This window comes from Gobius niger (genome assembly GCF_951799975.1).
Source record: "Gobius niger genome assembly, chromosome: 3".
Taxonomy (NCBI): domain Eukaryota; kingdom Metazoa; phylum Chordata; class Actinopteri; order Gobiiformes; family Gobiidae; genus Gobius; species Gobius niger.
In genome coordinates, this window is record NC_136854.1 from 40,821,020 (window position 1) to 40,841,033 (window position 20,014).

The 20,014-nt window shown below is 41.9% G+C and overlaps 1 protein-coding gene and 1 long non-coding RNA gene across 2 annotated transcripts in view; one reads left to right on the forward strand and one right to left on the reverse strand.

Annotated features, from left to right (window-relative positions):
• The window catches only part of LOC306960925, a 247,525-nt gene that overhangs the window by 197,238 nt on the left and 30,273 nt on the right, over positions 1 to 20,014 (reverse strand). The window lies entirely within an intron of this gene.
• Positions 1 to 20,014, forward strand: part of LOC306960514 (uncharacterized protein) — a 31,446-nt gene that overhangs the window by 861 nt on the left and 10,571 nt on the right. The window contains exons 2-16 of the mRNA XM_079552944.1: positions 220 to 1,678; positions 3,930 to 3,991; positions 7,184 to 7,213; positions 8,684 to 8,859; positions 10,470 to 10,565; positions 10,659 to 10,786; positions 10,872 to 11,078; positions 13,576 to 13,674; positions 13,748 to 13,782; positions 13,878 to 13,989; positions 14,123 to 14,242; positions 16,624 to 16,755; positions 16,834 to 16,863; positions 17,869 to 18,006; positions 18,199 to 18,357. Coding sequence (XP_079409070.1) covers positions 467 to 1,678; positions 3,930 to 3,991; positions 7,184 to 7,213; positions 8,684 to 8,859; positions 10,470 to 10,565; positions 10,659 to 10,786; positions 10,872 to 11,078; positions 13,576 to 13,674; positions 13,748 to 13,782; positions 13,878 to 13,989; positions 14,123 to 14,242; positions 16,624 to 16,755; positions 16,834 to 16,863; positions 17,869 to 18,006; positions 18,199 to 18,357 — 2,736 coding nt within the window. The 5' untranslated portion in view covers positions 220 to 466. The remainder of the gene's footprint in view (positions 1 to 219; positions 1,679 to 3,929; positions 3,992 to 7,183; positions 7,214 to 8,683; positions 8,860 to 10,469; positions 10,566 to 10,658; positions 10,787 to 10,871; positions 11,079 to 13,575; positions 13,675 to 13,747; positions 13,783 to 13,877; positions 13,990 to 14,122; positions 14,243 to 16,623; positions 16,756 to 16,833; positions 16,864 to 17,868; positions 18,007 to 18,198; positions 18,358 to 20,014) is intronic.

Consider the following 20,014-nt stretch of genomic DNA (forward strand, 5'->3'; position numbering starts at 1 on the left):
GCCTGGCCGAGTACAATGTTGTAGTTCATAACGTGTTTGGTGTGAGGTTGTATGATGTTCTTGGAGTTAGTTTTGAACCAGATGCTAAAGTACAGGTTACATTGCTCTGCTGTGAACCAAGGGCCTCATACAACCTGACGTCAAAGCAGCGCATCATCAGGACGTTAACGAAAACAAAGCAATGTATCTGTAATAGTTTTTCTGCTCTTCACCTCACAGCTTGGCTGTGCATACAGAAAGCTTTTTCCCGTCCACGCTTTGTTTGGAGTCCAGCGCCCCCTTCTCCGTAGCTCTGCGATTGGCTCACATAGAGACTCAGGCTCAGATTGCCCTGCGGCAGCTCACGGCTCTCGCTGCCCTGACCTTTGCCTCGAGCAGACTGATCGCCACACACTGCCCACAGCGAGCCGTCCTGACTCTGAGCGCGGACTTAAACCAAAAGCGTTTCAGAGACACACACCTCACCATGTACCACCACCATCAGCAGCAGCAGCCGGGCTCTCAGCCCTTCACCAGCGGGCCCCCTCAGAACCAGCCTCCGGCCCACCCCTCTGCAGACATGATGCCTCCTCCGGTGGGAGCGTATCAGTTCCCTCGCCCCACGCAGCTGCCGGACGAGCTGGAGTCCGCCCTCTCCATCCGCGGATCTCGGGACATGGACCACCGTCTCATTGAACACTTGGATCGACTGAGTCGGCTCCAGAACCAGGCGCCTGGTTCTGCAATGGGGCAACATGGAAACTACGGAACCAACACTCAGCCCAAACAGCAGTCAGTGGATTGGTCCAGCTACGAGCCTCCCTCCAAACTGTTCTCCAGCCACGCCCCGGGTGCAGCCCTCGCGGCACAGCACCCTGCGGGCCACGCTGGCACAAGTTTACCGAACTGGAACACTCCTGTGAGCGAGTCTTCTGCTCCAAATGCCAGAGGGCGCAGCTTCTACACTCCAGAGAGCGCAGGAACTATTTTGGCCAGTTTTGGACTTTCAAACGAGGATCTTGAGGCGCTCAGTCACTATCCGGACGACCAGCTCACTCCGGACACTCTGCCCTTCATCCTGCGGGACTTACAGGTTCACAAAACTGGCAAACCAAAAAGTGTGCCTTCACGTTCGCCGGAGGTGCCCAGCCTCCTGACTGTCACTCAGACTGAGGGAAGAGTCATTGACTATGGCCATGCCAGTCAGGCAAAGGAGGAGAGCGGCCCTCCAAAAACCTTCAAAAAGGAGCCCCTCTCCAACGAGAGGACTGTGAAAATGTACCCTGCGCCGGTTCCAAAGCTGGACCACAGTGTAGGTCGTCAGGTTCGTCTGGAGCCGACTGAGCCCATCAAACACGGAGACCGAGACTATCGACGCAGGAGCAGCGAGCACCACACCAGCCGCTCCCCACCACCGCCACCGCCGCCGCGAGACTTCTCCACAAAACAACGACATCAAGACCGCGACTACAGACAAGAGCTGCCCAAACCAAGAGCTTCAGCCGAGAAGAGGAGCGTGGAGCCGCCTGTGTCCAAACCACGGCCCGCACCGAAACCCGCGCGCATCGTGACCAAAGCAGCAGCAGCCGGCGGCAAGAAGCTCCCCACGCCCACCATGATCAACGATTTCTCTGGCGTGCCTCCAAAGGTCTATCCTCACACCTGCTCCTTGTGCGACATGCAGTGTGATCAGGAAAAGGTGAGTGACGAACCAACGCTGTGTCCTTTGAGTCCACTGGAGATTCTGATAGTCAAAGAGTTTGAAAGGACCGTAATAAATGCTGTGGTGTTGACGGCAGTGCTTGAAAGGAGTTCTTATTTTGGAAAAATAAAATGGCTAATAAATTTCCAAAAGTGAATTGGCCTCCTGTAAGTTTTGAGCCGTTTAAAGCTGTTAAGCTGTTAGTTAAATGACCAGAACAAAGGCAGAAACAGACGTTAAAACCAGTTCCAGCTCTGGCCCAGTGACAAACTGAGCTGTGGAGGTAAGTGGAAGAAAAAAAATAAAGTCTTTATTTATAAAATAGTTTCACATTTTTTACAGTGCAATACAATACAATGTTAAAATACTTAGACATAAACAAATGCAACATCTCAAGCTGTAATAAAAAAGAAGCATAAAATCAAATAAACCAGAGGTGAGACGGGATCAAAAGCTTTTTAATAGAGATGCACTGATCAAGCTTTTCTGCTTCCGATACTGAGGTTCAAGTATCTGCCGATATCCGATATTAACCAATAAAGTCTTATCTTTTCTTGCAAACGAGATGTTACAGTTCAATTATATCGGTCTTTATTAACTAATAAACTATATTAAACTCATGGTAAAAACATTACACAAGGTTCACTGGACTTTCCTGCACTAACTATCCTCAGGTATAAGACAGGCTGTTAGGTTACATTAATACAAACCACTCACATTAAGTCATCTGATCATTACAAATATAACATCAGTTATTCTTTAACAGCATTTCATAAATTAAATTAAAATCAAACACTTGGCTGCTCCAGCAGTGGCACTTTATTTCATTAGGTAATCCAATCATGATTTCTGTCCCAGATCTAATTTAGTTGATGTTAGCATTAGCATCCTGTTGTTGTGTGGAGATTAAAAATATGTTTGCAGAACTTATAATTAAAATTCTCCAATTCTCCCTTCAAATTGAGGTACAGCATGTCCGCCTTCACTGAGATTTACTTGGTGAAAGTTGTGTTTTAAAACGTTGAGAGACAAAACAGGTATCGGTTCAGTATCGGATAAATTTAGCCGATATCCGATATTGTATTTTTTCCAGTATCGATACCAGTGTGGGATCGGTGCAGCCCTACTTTTTAAATAAGGTTTGTTGAAATGTGGCAGACAGCTCCTCTGTGTACACATGTGTTGTAAGCAGTGTGCGAAATACATGGGGGGTGCGGGGGGGTCCGACCCCCTGATTAACCCATCAGACCCCTGTGGCCCGTGGTCGGCTAAAGCTAAGGTGCAGACTCTCCACTCTTGCCCCCGGTGTCTGTTAGTGATGGGTCAGTCACAAAGAGCCGGCTCTTTTACAACATGCAGCCTTTTTATCTAAGGGCGCATGTTTATCAAGCTCCACATGCATCTCTGCTACAGTCGAGAAAAATAGAGAAAGACTTAATGAGTAAGAGAATGGGATCAGGGAGAAAGGAGAATTCTGCAGCTGCAGCACGTCCACGAGGAATGAACCTGCAGTTTACACAAAATCAAGATCTCTACAAACTTAAACTAATTCATAAATGTAGTCAGCGCATCCCTAGCTTTTTCTTATTTGAGAGAGATCCGCTTCATATTTTTGCTTTTATAGTTAAAGTTGAGCGCACTACAAACATAGTACAGGAGTCCTGGCTAAACATATAACTTCAGTAATGTCTGGAGTCTGTATCTCTCTCTCCAGCAGCTCACAGGGGCGGAGCTGACACAGGTCAGGTCAGCAGAGCATTTATTCAGTTGTTTGCTTGTAATAATGCACAACTTTGCAAAGGCTATGTTGAGAAAGTTGATGTCTTTATTGCGCAATAATTACCCAATATCAACGGGTATTTCGCACACTGGTTGTAACAATCTATGGTTAATAATGAGTCGAGTAAATGTGCATCAAATGTGTATCAAATTCAATTATTGTAGTAACACGGTTGTATCGGATGCTTTTAGCAAGTGTGTGTAAAAATGAATCCTAAGCCAATCCTAAATCGGTGACATGAATGATGAAAACTGGTACTGATTTAAAAATGACCAACTCTTTGTCTTTATGTTGTGGCGGCTTTGGCCTTTTTCATTTCCAGTCTCACTTCTGTACATTGAAAGGTTTTTTTTGTAAAGACTCGTGCCTTAGAGCCTCCCTCCTCCTCCCGTGACCAGTGAAATGTGGACTGTTTCTGCTCGGTGGTGGATTTACGTTGTTCAGTGCTGGCGTTTGCTTTGTTTTCAGGACTGGGTCGGGCATCTGGAGACGGTGAACCACACCGCAGCCTGCAGACACCTGCGCACAAAGTGAGGCCTCAGCAGACCATTCGAGCTCCAACACACACATTAGAGAGTCACAGATAGGCAGCATGCGACGGCACTAGGCTCTCCTCGGGAAACGGGGGTAGTGTTACAGGGTTTGGTCGTGTTTAACAGGTTGCGTTCACGACATTCTGGATTCTCGTGTGGGGATTTTAGTTAGATGAATGTGGCAGGTTTGTGAATCCACCCTGCTCATCATTTTGAACGCTGTCTCCACTTTTGGACACCTCTTTATGAGACAGTCATGTGACCTTAGCTCATATGTGCTCAGAGAAGACGTTGAACTTTGTGACCGTTTTGTTTCACGTGGATAGGTCCAGCCATTACATAGATATTAAAGGGATATTTCAGGATTTTTGACATAGGGCCTCTTTTCCTAGTTATCCAGAGTGTTGCTGATTTCTGGAGATATTTTTTTTTGTAATTTATGCTGTTTATGCTTCTGTTTGGAGAGTTGCGTATTCGCTAGGCTAGTGCAAGGCTAGCGCATTTCTATGGTATCAGCTAGCCTGCATTAAAAACAGTCTGACACAGTGCACCTGAGGCAAATCACTAATAACTTTAACCATTCTACGTTTAAAAGACCTTATATTTGAGCAGCATCAGCTTCGTGGTTGTATAAGCTATGCAGCGGCGGAGTGATCTACTAGAAAATAGTCCCTCAAAATCAGTTATATTCCAAAAATTATTCTATCGACACAGACATTTATATGGTTAGTCTGGTGTTATAAGTGATTTGCCTCAAGTGCTCTGTGGAGCGGGTCAGACTGTTTTTAATGCAGGCTAGCTGATACCATAGAAATGCGCTAGCCTTGCATTAGCCTAGCGCCACGAAACTCTTCAAATATAAGAACTGCATGAATTACAAAGAAAAATATCTCCAGAAATCAGCAACACTCTGGATAACTAGGAAATGAGGCCCTATGTCAAAAATCCTGAAATATCCCTTTAACTTTAATTAAACAAATACAAAAATGTGGCTTTTTGACAGATACCGTAGTTACCACAATAGGATTCTTAGCTGCAGCAACTCCATTATAGTTAACAGGCTGTTTACAATGTTATGTCATGTGAACGCAACCTATTAAGTTTAATGCCAGTTATTGATGCCTGTTATTAGGTAAAGTTGCCTGATTGAAGCTTATTCTGTACTAGGGCTGCACAATATTAGAAGAACCTGCAATGTTAGATTACTGTCTTGGATACTCTGATTGATATTGGGATATTTTACTGAACCTTTCATCGAATTTGAGTTTAACCTCTTAACCCCCGCCTTAACCGAGCACATTTTCTCCAGTTTTACCCGAATCTAAAAGCTTCTCGACCGCAGCTTACAGCCTAAAGCAAATAACACCTCATTTGAAAGCTAAGACCTGCGAACACATCTGAGTTTTAACCTTGTAATTTTTGTTGTGTTTTATATCACGTTTTCATTGCTTTTTTTTGGCGCATTTTGGCCACATTTCAGTGTGTGTATGTGTGTGTGTTCTTGTACTTACGACATTGTGAGGACCAGTTTGAGTTTTTTAACCAACAGAGTGAGGACATTTTTGTAAAATGAGGACATTTTGAGTGGCCCTCACTCATTTGAACAACTGTTTGAGGGTCAAGATGTGGTTTTAGGGTTAGTGTTAGAATTGGGTTTAGATCAAGGCTAGGGTTAGGATTAAGGTTAGGGTTAGGGATTGGCGCCCTAACCTTAGGGTTAGGGTCTGGGTAATACATTATGTCTATGAGTGTCCTCACTAAGATAGAAGTACAAGATTATAGCTGTATCCGAATGTCCACACTATTCCCTAACCTCTCATTCACTACATAGGCCCGCACTATATAGTCGACTATATAGTCACTGATTCTGTTGGCTATTCGGAGACAAGCCACTACTTTTTCCGCTGCAGATGTTTTTTTTTTGTTTTTATCTGAATTTATTTATACGTTTATTTTATGAAACAGAACGACTGTTTTGGCACTTTTACAGGCGTTACTATCATCACAAAAAAAGGAAGAAAAAAAAAGTCACCCCAGCGTTAGCTCAGAGACGTGCAGAAAGTCGGTCAGAGCCCGGTGTCCGAAGCGCCAGCAGATTGAGTGACTACATCTGCTAAAAGTTCGCGAAACTCCGGGAATAAAGTATTTCTGTGATAAAGACCAAACTCAGAGACAGTGGAATATTTATGGATTAATACGAGTCAGATACGCTTTTACTTCACATGGATTTAACATGAATGGCCTGGATTATTCGAGAAGAAGCAATCAAAAGCTCAAGCTAAAGGTTAGCAGCTAACGTTAGCATCTTTTCACCGTAACCGTTTATATTTAGGTCATTTATTTATGACAAACACACGACTGAAACAGCTGATTTCATTCAGTCGTGTTGTTTAGTTCAAAGACCTGTCTCTGTCAGGCTCTTCTCCGACTCTCGCAATGCATTGTGGTCTATATTGACCCGTTTAGTGACCATCAATGCTCATTGTGGGAAATTTCGAGTGCACTACTTTTTTCTCTCTGGACATTCGGACACCCCTACAAAATGGCGTGAGCACTATATAGTCACTATATAGGGAATAGTGTGGACATTCGGAGACAGCCTGTGTGTGTGTGTGTGGGTTAGGATTGGGATCAAAAAAGCAAGAAAACCTTTATGAAAACACAACCAAAAAGGAAGCGAAAATGCAACCATAACGTGATCATAACGAAGGAGAAGCTTAGATGATTTCTGTAGGTCTTAGCTTTCAAATGAGGCTTTGAGAGATTTTTAGATATGGGTAAAGCTGAACTGGAGAAAATGTGTTTGGTTCAGGCGGGGTTAAGGGGTTAGAAAATGATTCATTCATTCAGGCTAAAATTGAACTAATCAGGGAAACCCCCACTAAAACGGAATTACTGTGCACCTTAAAGTTCCTGTGAGTTTTCTTTTAGGGTGTTTTGGTGTAAATTTCAGTCACTTCAAGTTACGATAAGAATAATTAAGACGTGTATTGTGCAGCCCTATTCTAGTTTCATGCAAAGTTACAGACAAATGAATTAGAAGTTGTACGTTTTCGATTGAAAGTACCAAGGCTTAGACCCAAATTGTCAATTCCCTGATAAAACGTTGAGAATATGACGGTGATGATTAAATAAGGTTAATGCTTGAGACTTGTGACCTGTGCTAACTGCTGATGCCTCTCTCTGAAGGTATCCCAACTGGAAGCCAAAAGTGTCAAGGTTAGTGTCGCTCTCATTAAAAAGCAATTTAATATGTTCTTTAAATACACGCTGGGTGATTTACCTCGTCCAGCCGTGGACACTGAGCAGCCGGGTTTCAGTAGACGGTAAAGACTCCAGGCTCTGGTTTATTCCTATAGAGCAGTGGTTCTCAACCTTTTGGAGCCACGACCCCCAGTATAACAGTTAAAGGGGTTCCTGACCCCCCGCCCTGGTCACACCATGAGAAATAGGCACATTAGTCTACAAAATTCTTAAAAAACAAAGGAGAAAAAAACAAATGGCTGAAGTAAAATTCATCAAATTACGTAATGGCAGTCTGGTAAAATAGCACACAATACAAGATATTAGATTATATGCTAATGACAATATATATATTTTATCTACGTGATCTGGTGACCCCCCAATTTGTCTCACGACCCCCAGGTTGAGAACCACTGCTATAGAGCGCAATTGTAGAGCATATACATTTCTGTCTCTAGCCCATTCCTGTGTGGAGTTATGAATCTTTAAAGAAATAACCAGAATGCTCACTCCACCCACAAGGGGGCACATTTTTTCTAAAAAAGGAAAGAATTCCACACGTGTCCAGCAGAGGGCACTGACATAATAAGAGATCAAAGCAGCATAAGCACTGACTGTAGGACAGCGGAAGGCAAGTTGGTTTAGTGGTGGGCCGATTTTCTTGTTTATGAAAAGTTAAGGGGCGAAACGTCCCAATCATGGCCCAAAGTAAATGTCTATATATCATAGCATCCTAATAAGGGGGTTGGGTGCGTGCTCTAGGACATTTGGAAGTAATTGATCGTATTTTCAGCCTTTTTAGGACACTTCAGCTCATACTTGAACCCTGATTTGTGTAATTATTTTTCTCAAAATCATCATGGGGGCCAGTGGTTCCATGCTGGAGGGCCGGATTTTGCCCCCGGGCCTGCCGTTGCTACCCCTGGTGTAGGACATAGGGGTGTTATCGTGATATAGATTTTAGGCCATACCGCCTTAGCCCTAGTTTAAAACTTCACACAGGTTGTACTTCACCGATAAGGACAGCTGTGCTAATGCTAATGCTAACTTAACGCTAACAAATGGAAAAATTGCACCACTGTCTGAACTAAGTTTTATGAAACACATTTGGCTCGATGTTTATTTAAGTCTTCTTCTGTATATTTTATTTTTGATTTGGGTTAAAATGTGGACAGGAAGTAATGTTTCCCTACACTGGCCAAACAGGAAGTTAGCCAAAACTGAACCAATGTACCAAACTTAAATACTTTTCCCATCAAAAATTGTACATTTGGCATCTGTAGATTATTGTTTAATTACTAAATTAGGGGGCAATCATTCCAGCTAATATATTACATCCGACATCTCTTTTAACCCCACTCATGTCATTTAAACAGTCATAATCTGAATAATCTGAAATGATGAATGATTATTTTCGTATTAAAGTTCTGTTCTCTCCTGTCTAAGCCGTGAGTATGGAGGCAGGCCTGCGGACCATAAGAGGCACTCGGCCGGGCACTCTCGCTCCACCTCCTGGTCCCCGCCCCCGCCCTCGGACAAACCGCGAGGACTGGCCTACAAGCCCCGGGGCAAAGCGTACGCCCCTCACCAAGTGCCCAGGCATCACCCCTACCACAGCAAAGGTATTTAGGACACACACATGTTGGAAGTGTTAATGAAGTTAATGGAAGCTAATTCGGGCGTTCTGCTCTCCCAAAATTTCATCCACTGAGCGGCGCTGTGATAAAAAATGACACTGTTCGTGGCCTAGCACACTTCCTGTTGCTGAATACTGCATTCAGACTGAACGCGATGGAGACTTTTCTGTTCTGTGTTATTGCCTTAATGGTTTGTGCAGCTCTGTGAGGCGACTCCTGTTGTAATATTGGGCTTTACAAAACCACTTCAGGGGCGAGTGATTTTGAATGTGTTCTGAAGCAGGAAGGAGCTCTGGACTGAAAGAGAACTGCTGTTTTGGTTCTAACTAGTCCCTCTTTGTTACTGCCATGTCCTATAGATCTTCAACTATAGCTATACACACGATCTAGGCAAGGATCTCCCGAGTATTTAAGCACATATCCAGCCCATATGTCCGAATAAAGGACTATTATTTGTGCCAGTGGACAATGGTTATTTCAGGTTAGCCCCGTTAGCTTGTTACAATCGCCTACAGCTCATTGTTGATGAAAAGTCCCTAATAAACCACAAATGCATCAAGCCCGGCTCAGTGTGTGATCGTCTCAAAGGCTGCTTTATAAAGTTACCGGCTTTATTGACGTTATTATTGCATAATACTTGTTTTCACCGGATCTATGCGCTGCTAAGCAGCTAGTTAGCTCCGGGCGAGCGGTTAGCAGCTCGGCTACGTATTAATTTTTTGACATGGCTGATGTTCTCATGTTGAAAACACAGATAAAGTTGTATTGGGCAGAGAGTGAGTTGGAACACTGTTGCAACTCACATCAGGAACATCCCAACACTGAGAACCTTCACTAGATCAGTAAAACATTTGCTCCTGGACAATCAAACCTGCAGTCACAGTGTGAACATGTAGGCTGTTTACCAATAGTGTTGAAAATCTCTTATTTGTCTGTGTCGTTTTGTTTATAATGTCTTTTTACTAACCATTTTATCTTGTCGTTTGTTCATGTCTGTTGTGCTTGTTGTTCCGAAGACAGCAACCTGCCCTGGGACTACAGATGAAAATTTGCCATTGTGGCTAACTCTGGCATATTTACATGTGGACTTTGAGGACTCATGTTAATTAATATGCACTGTCCCATTTTAAAATAAATAAATCAGAGGCTGTCAGTGCTTATGAAATGGCTGCTTTTTACTATAGTCTCCCAGGGACTGCTCACAGACCCCAGGGGCAACGGTTAGTTATCCTGCCTGGCCTTCGGGCAGTGTGTGGCTAAAAGTGTCCGCTGAAGGCAGGAGGTACGAGCCCCAAATGTAGGGAGTCAGAACAGTCAAAGTCTGCATCATAAAATATCAGCAACAGAATTGTATTCCTCTCTTAGCAGAAGATGAAGCAAACAGAGCGAACCAAAACGCTCCGGCAGAACCGGAAGTTGCGAAGACTATTGCTACCCATAATGCACTGCAAAATTCAGTCGCTCCCCCGCCCATCGGATGAAATTTTGGGAGAGCAGAACGCCCAAGTTGGGTGTGGGGCTGAATGGATCTCTCATCTCTATAATCTCTTGTGCATTATATCTATGGAGGCAACATTGTGTGTTTTTCTCTGCAGATGTTGACGGCAGGTTTGAGCGGCCTCATTCTCACGGCGGCTCACACTTTCGCCGACCCCCCTTCAGGGAGCACTGGGAGAAGAGGGAGCTGCCTGGTCAGTGGATTCAGTTCATTCAGAAGAAGATGTTTAGATCTAGAAAAGAAGTGATTAAATTGAACGTGAATGTTTTTTTTGTCGCCGACTCAGAAGGTTCATCGCGCATGTTCATGAAGCGCCCGCACTACGACACCAAGCGCTTTACGAGCCTCAAAGGAGATTTCACAAAGAAAACGCAGATGAAATCCAAGAGCCTGAGGCCAGACTCCGGCAGACAGGTTTGTGTAACAGCGAGTCTATCTGTGCGTCTTTAACGTTAGTGCGTCTGGACATTAAAATGGTCGCTTGCCTTCTCTGCCCCAGGGTGATGAGGGTCCGCCGGCCAAAAAGAAGAAAGTGGCGCCTCCTTTAGTGGCCCACGATCCGGAGTGCCTGGTGTATCTGACGGACATCCCCAAAGAGGCCACGGAGCAGGAGGTCATCAACCTGGCGGGATCCTTCGGGCCCATCAACAACGTGCTCCTGATGCCCTTCCCCGACGACGAGGAGCTGAAAGAGCAGGGTCTGCAGGTAAAGAAATCTCATTGGCTTTAACCCGAGCTGTGCTTTGTTCGTACAGTTGAATTAAAGGGGACTTTTTTTTTTACGTAAGTAACGAGTGATAGAAACGTGCATTTTCGTAATTAGAACTGTTAATTTGCGGGTTGGGGCGTGTTGAGAATTATGATTGATGTTGGCGCCAAGCATAGATACAGACGGCATCTCTGGAATCGCCCATATATGGTCATTTTTGAAAACAGTTAAGGGGGAAAACAATTATATAGTTTCTACTAAATAATGATAGAAAGTGGTTCAACAGCCCATAAATACATGAATAACGGAGAATGCTAACTTGATGCTACATGTTAGCATCGGGTTAACGCTAAAGGTTAGCTAGCGCTTGCTACAACTGCCGTTTTTTTCACTTCTACAGAACAATCTGCTGTGAGAAAATATCCATATGGGCCCGATTTACACTTGACTTTATTTGTGTGTGATGAATAAGTTGATATTCCACCAGAAAATGGCAAAAAAGAGTGGAAAATTGTGTTTCCCTAAAGATTCTATTTCCCCCCTCGGCGAAGCCACGCCCCCTTCTATGACGAGGAGCCGTCTGTGTCTATATGATCTTTTTAAATGAATGCATCCCCCGTCCCCCCGCTCAGCTGAGGCAGTGGGCGGAGCAGACGATTAGCACCTGTCGCTCTGAGCCTTTCCTCCTTAAATTCGTGATTAAATTCAGCCAGGAAAAAGGCGAGAGTACAGCAGATATGACGCTCGGTTTATGTCATTCTTTGCGGCTTCGGCCACCGGTTCTACAGCTTTGAAACTCCTGGAAATCTACGTTGCAAGAAAGTATTTAACACGAACGTGCAGCAAGTCACACGCGATGTAATGCAACTGCAACTGCATCAAAGCTTATGGTGAAGCTGAGGTACAGTAGCAGAGAGATTGGACTCGGACACAGAAGAAGCACAGGCCGCTCGCTGTAAAGTCAGACCGAGACGAGCGTGAGGCGACGCTGCTGCTCTGTTCGTTCATCAGGAGGTGAACGCAGCACAGTTGTACATGTGTTTACTGACTTTTCTCACTGTTTTCCCGTGACAAACGCAGCCGCTCATGTGACAGCTGCTCGTGGGGGCGGGGCATCATGGGGTTGATCATCGGAACAACCCCAGGGTGAGGAGCTCAGAGTAGAGCCGCAGCTCATTCATGTCATGTCTAAAGGGGACGAGGCCTCGTGGAAGACCCAGGACACGCTGGAGGGACTATGTCTCTGAGCTGGCCTGGTGTCGCCCTGGGGGTCCCCCAAGAACAGCTGGAGGAGGTGTGTGTGGATCGGGAAGTCTGGGCATCTCTGCTCAGACTGCTGCTTCTGCGTCTCAGCCCCGGATAAAGCGGAAGAAACAGGATGGAAAATTGACCGTGTGGCTGTAGTGAAGCTATGACGAGTTTCTTTACTTTGCAATGAAAGGATTTATCTCAGCAAGAGATTGAGAAGTGAGAAAAGCATTTCCTAGATTCGTATAACCTCAGTAGAAACATTCCAGGAACTGCCGCTGATGAAGATTCAAAGATTACCCAAAGATGTGCTTGAACAGCTTCGAAAAATGCTAAAAATAGTAAAAGATAGGGCTGTGCAATTAATCGAAATTCGATTACGATTTCGATTACAACAGTAAACGATTACAAAATTAGCATAATCGCAAAAAATCGATTATAATATATATTTTATTTTATATTTTTTCTTTTTTTTTTTCTAGTTTTTAATTTTTGGATTTTTGTCACTTTTTTGATGGATTTTTGTCATTTTTTTTGATGGATTTTTGTCACTTTTTTGATGGATTTTTGTCTTTTTTTGATGGATTTTTGTCCTTTTTTGGATGGATTTTTGTCTTTTTTTGATGGATTTTTGTCTTTTTTTGGATGGATTTTTGTCTTTTTTTGATGGATTTTTGTCATTTTTTTGATGGATTTTTGTCTTTTTTTGGATGGATTTTTGTCTTTTTTTGATGGATTTTTGTCACTTTTTTGATGGATTTTTGTCATTTTTTTTGATGCATTTTTGTAATTTTTTTGATGGATTTTTGTCTTTTTTTGATGGATTTTTGTCTTTTTTTTGATGGATTTTTGTCACTTGATGATTTTTTGTAATTTTTTTGCTGGATGTTTTTTTATTTTTTTGCTGGATTTTTGTCTTTTTTTATGGATTTTTGTCACTTTTTTGCTGGATTTTTTTTAAAGGCAACAAATAATCGTTTGAATAATCGTGATTTCAATTATGACAAAAATAATCATGATTATTATTTTTTCAATAATCGAGCAGCCCTAGTAAAAGATCTGACTTAAATCAGCAAAATGAACAATTGATTCCGAGATATTGTCACACTAGTTTAAACATCGGGAAACACAAGAATTAAAACTGTCAAATGAGAAGAAAATCACAACAAGTGCAGCACTGCTCATGCCATTCCCAGTTCCGAATTCCCCAACGTGCTTTAATTATTCCCTGCGTCTGGTTCTGCAGGCGTCGGTTTGCATGATGAAAGCCGAGGACGCTCAGACTTTCTCCAACGCTCCGAACCTGTTGATCCGGGACCGAGTGATCACCGCCACGGTCGCCAAGGTAACGTCTCCAAATCAGTCACGTCTTATTGTGTTTTCACTGACGTCATGGTGTGATTGTTTGTTTCTCTTAGATTCCAGACGAGGGGCAGTCATCTGATGCAGACGGGTAAGTTACAAAAAAAATATCTTCAAGTTCAAGTATTTTTTAAAGGGCTCTTAAAGATGTGCATTTGTTTTTCCAGTTCAGCGAAGCCGGAGCAGGACGGTAGGAAACCTTTCTGTTTTAACATCAGCCACAATTACAGCATTTTTCATTATTTTATTTACTTCTGTCTCTTCTGCAGGAGCTGGAGCTGATCAAGTTCATGAAAAGGTATTTTACGAGCGTACTGTTTATTCGTGAATCTTCTGTTTGTGTACAATGTGATTAAAGATGTGTCATGAATCACAGAATTGCCTCAGTGTTGGTAGAAGCGCTTCATATTGAGCCTGATGATTTGTTACAGAAGGGAGTGGTGCTGATCGAGGAGCTCCCTGAAAGCGGCTGGACTGAGGACGACCTCAAAGCCCTGGCCGAGCCGTTTGGGTATCCAGATGACGTCATCGCGGCTAAACAGATCAGGAAGGTACTTTCAACCATCAACTGTTACTTTTTCTTTCACTCCACTGCCCTTAGTAAATCGCTTTGTGTTGCCTGTATTTTTTGGCATTTTAGTTTGGATTCATTTTGATGAGAACAAAAGTAAAAGAAGTTCTTAAATGAGCTGTGCCCAAGTTAAGGCCTTAACCCCTTAACTTAAAAAGCTGTGAAAATAGCAACAAAACTGAGACGAAAGCAATGGTGGAAATGTGGCAAAAAAGTGACGAAAAATTTATGAAAAATGAATGAAAAAATGACAAAAATGTGATAAAAAATGGACCAAAAAAAAAGACAAAAATGTGATGAAAAATGACAAAAATGTGATTAAAAAATGGACAAAAAAATGTCAAAAATGTGACAAAATGTGACAAAAAATTGATGACAAAAATGACAAAAAATTGACCAAAAACGACAAAAAAACGACAAAAATGTGATAAAAATGTGACCAAAAAAATTACAAAAAAATTACTAAAATGTGACGAAAAACGACAAATGTGATAAAAAAAAATTGACAAAAAAATGACAAGAATGTGACAAAATGTGACAAAAAAAACGACAAAAATGTGACAAAAAATGTGACAAAAATGACAAATTTAATGAAAAATGGATGAAAAAAATAACAAAAAATTGACAAAAATGTGGTAAAAAATTTACCAAAAAAATGACCAAAAAAACCCGACAAAAATGTGATGAAAATTTGACAAAAAAAAATTACAAAAAATTGACAAAAATGTGATAAAAAATTGACAAAAAAATTGACAAAAAAAATGACAGTTACAAAAATGAGTTGAACACCCAACAAAAAAATGATGGAAAAAACAAAAAATGACAAAAAAAGACAAAAATGTGACAAAATGTGACAAAAAAAAAGACAATGTGACAAAAATGACAAATTTAATGAAAAATGGATGAAAAAAATTACAAAAAATTGAAAAAAATGGACGAAAAAATGACAAAAATATGACAAAAAATGACAAAAAAACCGACAAAAATGTGATGAAAATTTGACCAAAAAAATTACAAAAAATTGACAAAAATTTGATAAAAAATGGACGAAAAAATGACAAAAATATGACAAAAAATGACAAAAAAAACGACAAAAATGTGATGAAAATTTGACAAAAAAAATGTGATGACGTGAGGAAAAAGATCCTCTCGGTTCATGTGGGAGTTAAGAGGTTAAAGGAACAGGCCACCGTTTTTCCATACTGAGATTTGTTCTTACCTGAGCTTAGACGAGTTGATGCGTGTTCTCTCATGCAAAAAGACCAAAGATGTTGTTAGCATTTAGCCTCTCCCAGCAAAGGTACAGCTCCAAACTGGGGTGAAACTAAAAGCGACCAAGCTGTTTCACGTTTCTCCTATTTAAATACAATTATGTGAAAAGTTACACAAAATTAAACATTTGTCGATTTTCTAAGCGGATAAAAAGTGTCACTATATTGTGAGGCATAATTACACCTGGAGTACTTAGACGTATTATTGCGAGGACGTTCTAAGTTCTTGTGTCTTTCTTAGAGAACCTTAAACTAATCAACTCGTCTAAGATCATATCTCAGTATGTAAAAACAATGGCCTATTCCTTTAAATGTCATTAAAAAGCATTAAATTCATGTATCGCTGAACTATTTTACTGCACAAGTTAAAGGTCTGGACTAGTTGGTTATTTTATACTCACTACTGCCACCTCAGGTCTTACGCGTAACTGCATGACGGCAATTCAGACCCGAAGTAACAACTTTTTGAGTGACAGTGCAGGATTTTAGAGGCAGTCGTGGTGAACTTGTCTGAGCTCATTCTACACATTAGGACTTGGCTGAAACATGTAGGGGGAGAAAAATACATTTGAACATTTTTAAACTCTGTATAGTCCCTTTAATCAATACAAAAATGACGGTCTAAAACACATTCAGCTGCAGCTTGGGCTGAAATTGCACACTATCTTTTGTCCCTTTGTGTCCAATTTGCTTTTGATTATCAATATTTCCTCATTTCTGTTTGATGAACAGTTTTGCCAAAATCCAACCTTGCATGTCATTAAAAAGCATAAAATTATATTCATATATTCATGATCTAGAAATTGCCGCTTTGGCTGAATTTGTTCTCTTTCCACTGTTGTAATGTTCACTAATCTTAATACATTTCTTCTGCCTTTTGTGGTAATGAAATATAGTATTTGGGCATTAAAATAGCATTAAAAATCATTACTTCCGCCCTAATGATGCCCGTACTAACCTTATGAATCCCTGCTTGGGAGAATCAAAGTTGTTTGGGCGTAAAGTTAACCCAAGGTTAGGAGTTTTTATCAATGACTCTTGATCATTAAACCTTAAACTCTGCCGTTTACAGTGAATCCTGTGTTTTCAGGCCGTGCTGATTTTCCCCGACATGGCCACCGCTGCAGAGATGGTGAAGGTCCACGCGTTCAGCCCTTTGACCGTTAACGGGCACAAACTCGTAATCAAACAGTTCTCCAGGAACATCAGCATCAACACTCCGGTGAGGGCGGCTTTACTACACTTTTGTTACAGGACAGTAACAGATCTAAATGCTCTGAATGCTCTTCTCCTCACACAGGTGGCTCTGTACAATTGTTTCATGCAGTCGGTAAGATTTTCTACTTTACATTTGTGAAAGTACAAGTGAAAGGTTGCAATAGATGAAGCACATTTTTAGATTGTGTGATGTCTTCTGCAAACCCTTTGTCCCGCTGAGGTCTTACCTTATAACCCTGAAGTGCATATTTTTCTTACATTTTTATAGGAATGCAACGATTCACTTCAATCAATTCGATTTGATTTGATGCATTTAAAATCAGATACGTTAGCTCTTTTTTTTCCTCACAAAGCAAAGCGGCACCGGCGGAGAGACTGAGGCGTTCAAGGGTTGCAGGAAAAAAAGTTCTGCACCGTAAACTTAGTTCTAAATGGAATAATGATGTTCTAAATGTCCAAAAGACAGACTTTAATGAAAGTTGCAGTTTAGCAAATAAATGTAAATCTCAAAAAATGTACTTTGTACATATCTTATTTATGTGGATGAATGTGTGTCTCACACAAGATTAATGAGATTTCTGTAGCTCTTTGAATGCAATCAGAGCAGCGTGTGGTCTAAACAGTGTGGAGGGGAGGGAGGGGAAAGCCATGTGAGGGTGGGGGGGAGCAGAGCAGAGTTCACTACTGATGAAAACATTTCAAAATTCAAAAATCAAAATCATTCAAGGCGGCTGCTTAAACAGGAAACCTGCTCCTAATAACACGTCAGCATCTCACATACAAGAACATCACTTTGATACAACTTATTCCTCCTGAGTTTACCAGAGACAGTGTTCAGAACAATAATTTAATGTGATCTACAGGTTTCATTAGTCACAAAAGCCATTTTTCAGAACCTCAGAAAAAAAAAATCCTCAAATGTTTCACATTTTTTCTAAATTTTTCTCCATTTTTCCTTGCTTTTCATCCCCACATTTCTTACAATTTGAGATAAACTCGAAACAGCCATTTCAGTATTATCTGGATGTGATTTCTATCTTAAACAGTTCATCCTCTCACGTGTTGCAAACGTGTGCCATGAATCAGATGTTTATGTTTTGTAATGTTTGTGATGTAGACGAAGCCCAAGGGCACGTCCTGGAGCATGCTCATCGTCGTGTCCAACGTCCCCTCGACTCCGTCCGCCGCGTCCGTCGTGCACAAACTGGTCAGCCGCATCGGGACCGTGCTCAGGAGTCTGGCCGTCAAGAACTTGGTGAGAGCTCCGTGCATTTATTTGCTCAGAAGAGTAGCTTTTGTCTTGTATTTATTGTGAGTAATTCCCCCTGCTGCCACCAGAGGGCACTCCAACCATGATAAAAGATCCCTAAGAAGATCTGCCATTTTTCTATATTCTTAAATCTGAAACGATGATGATTCCAGATTTATCCACTTTTGTGTTTCCTAGGTGATCTGCGAGTTGGCCAACGGTCCTCTGGGCGCTGCCGTTTACAGACACTACCTGAAGTTCCCCTGTATGATCCAGAACAACCCCCTGGTGTTTTCCCGGAAACCAGACCCAAAGCCTCAGACTAAAGTCATCCCGGCCTTCCTCGACGCAGACAGAGTGAGTCACACTTAGGATGAACTGTTATGGCATCACTTTAGATTAAAGCGCACAAGTTCTATGTGTAGGTACCGGGAACCAGAACGTAATTACACATCTAAGTACAGGTGATTATTCATTAAAGTGCAAGGCTTGACAAAGGAGCAATAGCGTCTCACTGCAGTATAAAACACCTGAAACTACACTTTGAAACACCTTCCTAAATCTAAAAGCAAAAAAGTGTCAAAAGAGCGACATAAACATGCCGGGAAAGCAACAAAAACAACAAAAACCAAACAAAAACTACTACTATCATGTTATTATGTCATTCCCTCATAAAAAACATGCCTGAAGTGTTGCCTTGGCACATTCACGTATTTTTGAGTAATCTGTAAAAACACTGATGGCGGCCATTTTAGGGATAGGTTTGCCTGAGTCCTCCTAGGAACGCCCCCACCTCCTGGAGACGCCTCCGAGCTTTCGTCACCAGCCGAGTAACCGACCACTGCTCCTCAGCAGAACCCCCTCCCCACTGATGCCACAGACAGCGTGTGGAGGGGGCGTGTCTAAAGGCTCAGAGGTTCTTAAAGAGACAGAGGCCTATTTCAAGACATTCACTACAGCCATTTTGAGAGAGCAATTTTATACAAGGCAGTTATTCTAATTTACTGCATTTACAGACCAACAGAAGGTTTGGTCATCATTGTAGTGTGATATAGACTGGTGCTATGTGATTGAAAAAAGCATAATACCCCCTCTTTAAAATATGTGTTAGCTTTCAAATGAGACGTTACACTGGGCGCCATCGGCCCGTCTGACCACCACCAACCACTCACTACATTCGCTAGGCTTCCTGGTGTTTCCCAAACGGTCTCCCATCCAAGTACCGACCAGGCCCTTCCCTGCTTAGCTTCCAAGGTTTGATGGGATTGGGCAGTGCAAAGCGGTATGACCTTAAAGAGGAACTAACTAGCTTGTTTACCTTTTAGTAAACCCTTACCGTAGTCCCTCTGGGGGTAATACAAGTGTCAAAGGGATGATTGGGGGGGTCTTTCAACTCCCCCTGGTTTCTCTGGCCAGAAAACCACACTTGCAGCTTTCCCTGTTCTGACCCGGAGTCACAATACACACTAATAGAATTATGAAGAAGAAGCTAACGGGCAAAGCTAACTGCGGGCTAGCCCCACTTAAACAGTATTTACAGCCAAGTTTGAGTGAAAGAAAAAAAATCTCCATTGTGTAATTGGATGTACAATATCCCTCTGTCCCTTTGTCTTTTCTGTCAGCGTGGTATTTACTCTTACAGACAATTAATGAGTAAAAAACGTAACATGCTACGACACCTGCAGTGGCGCTTATGGCCTCTAGGGGCAGGAGTTACTTAGTATTGCTTTAAATGTGCCATTACTAATTCTTGTTGCTTGTACCTAAACGTAGAACTTGCATGCTGTAGTCTTAAGTGTTACCGATGTTATAAATTCACTGGAAAGTGTCCAAGTAAGAGTTATTGGTCATTTTATTTTTGGTTTTAGACATTTTATTATGATTACAATATGCTTTTGCTTCACTACCTGCAGTAAAGTTGATCACAAACATCACATTTTTACTTCTTTCCTTTCCTTTCTTGTACATTTGGCATGTGACACGACTACAAGATTTATGGCCAAAGCTAATTTCC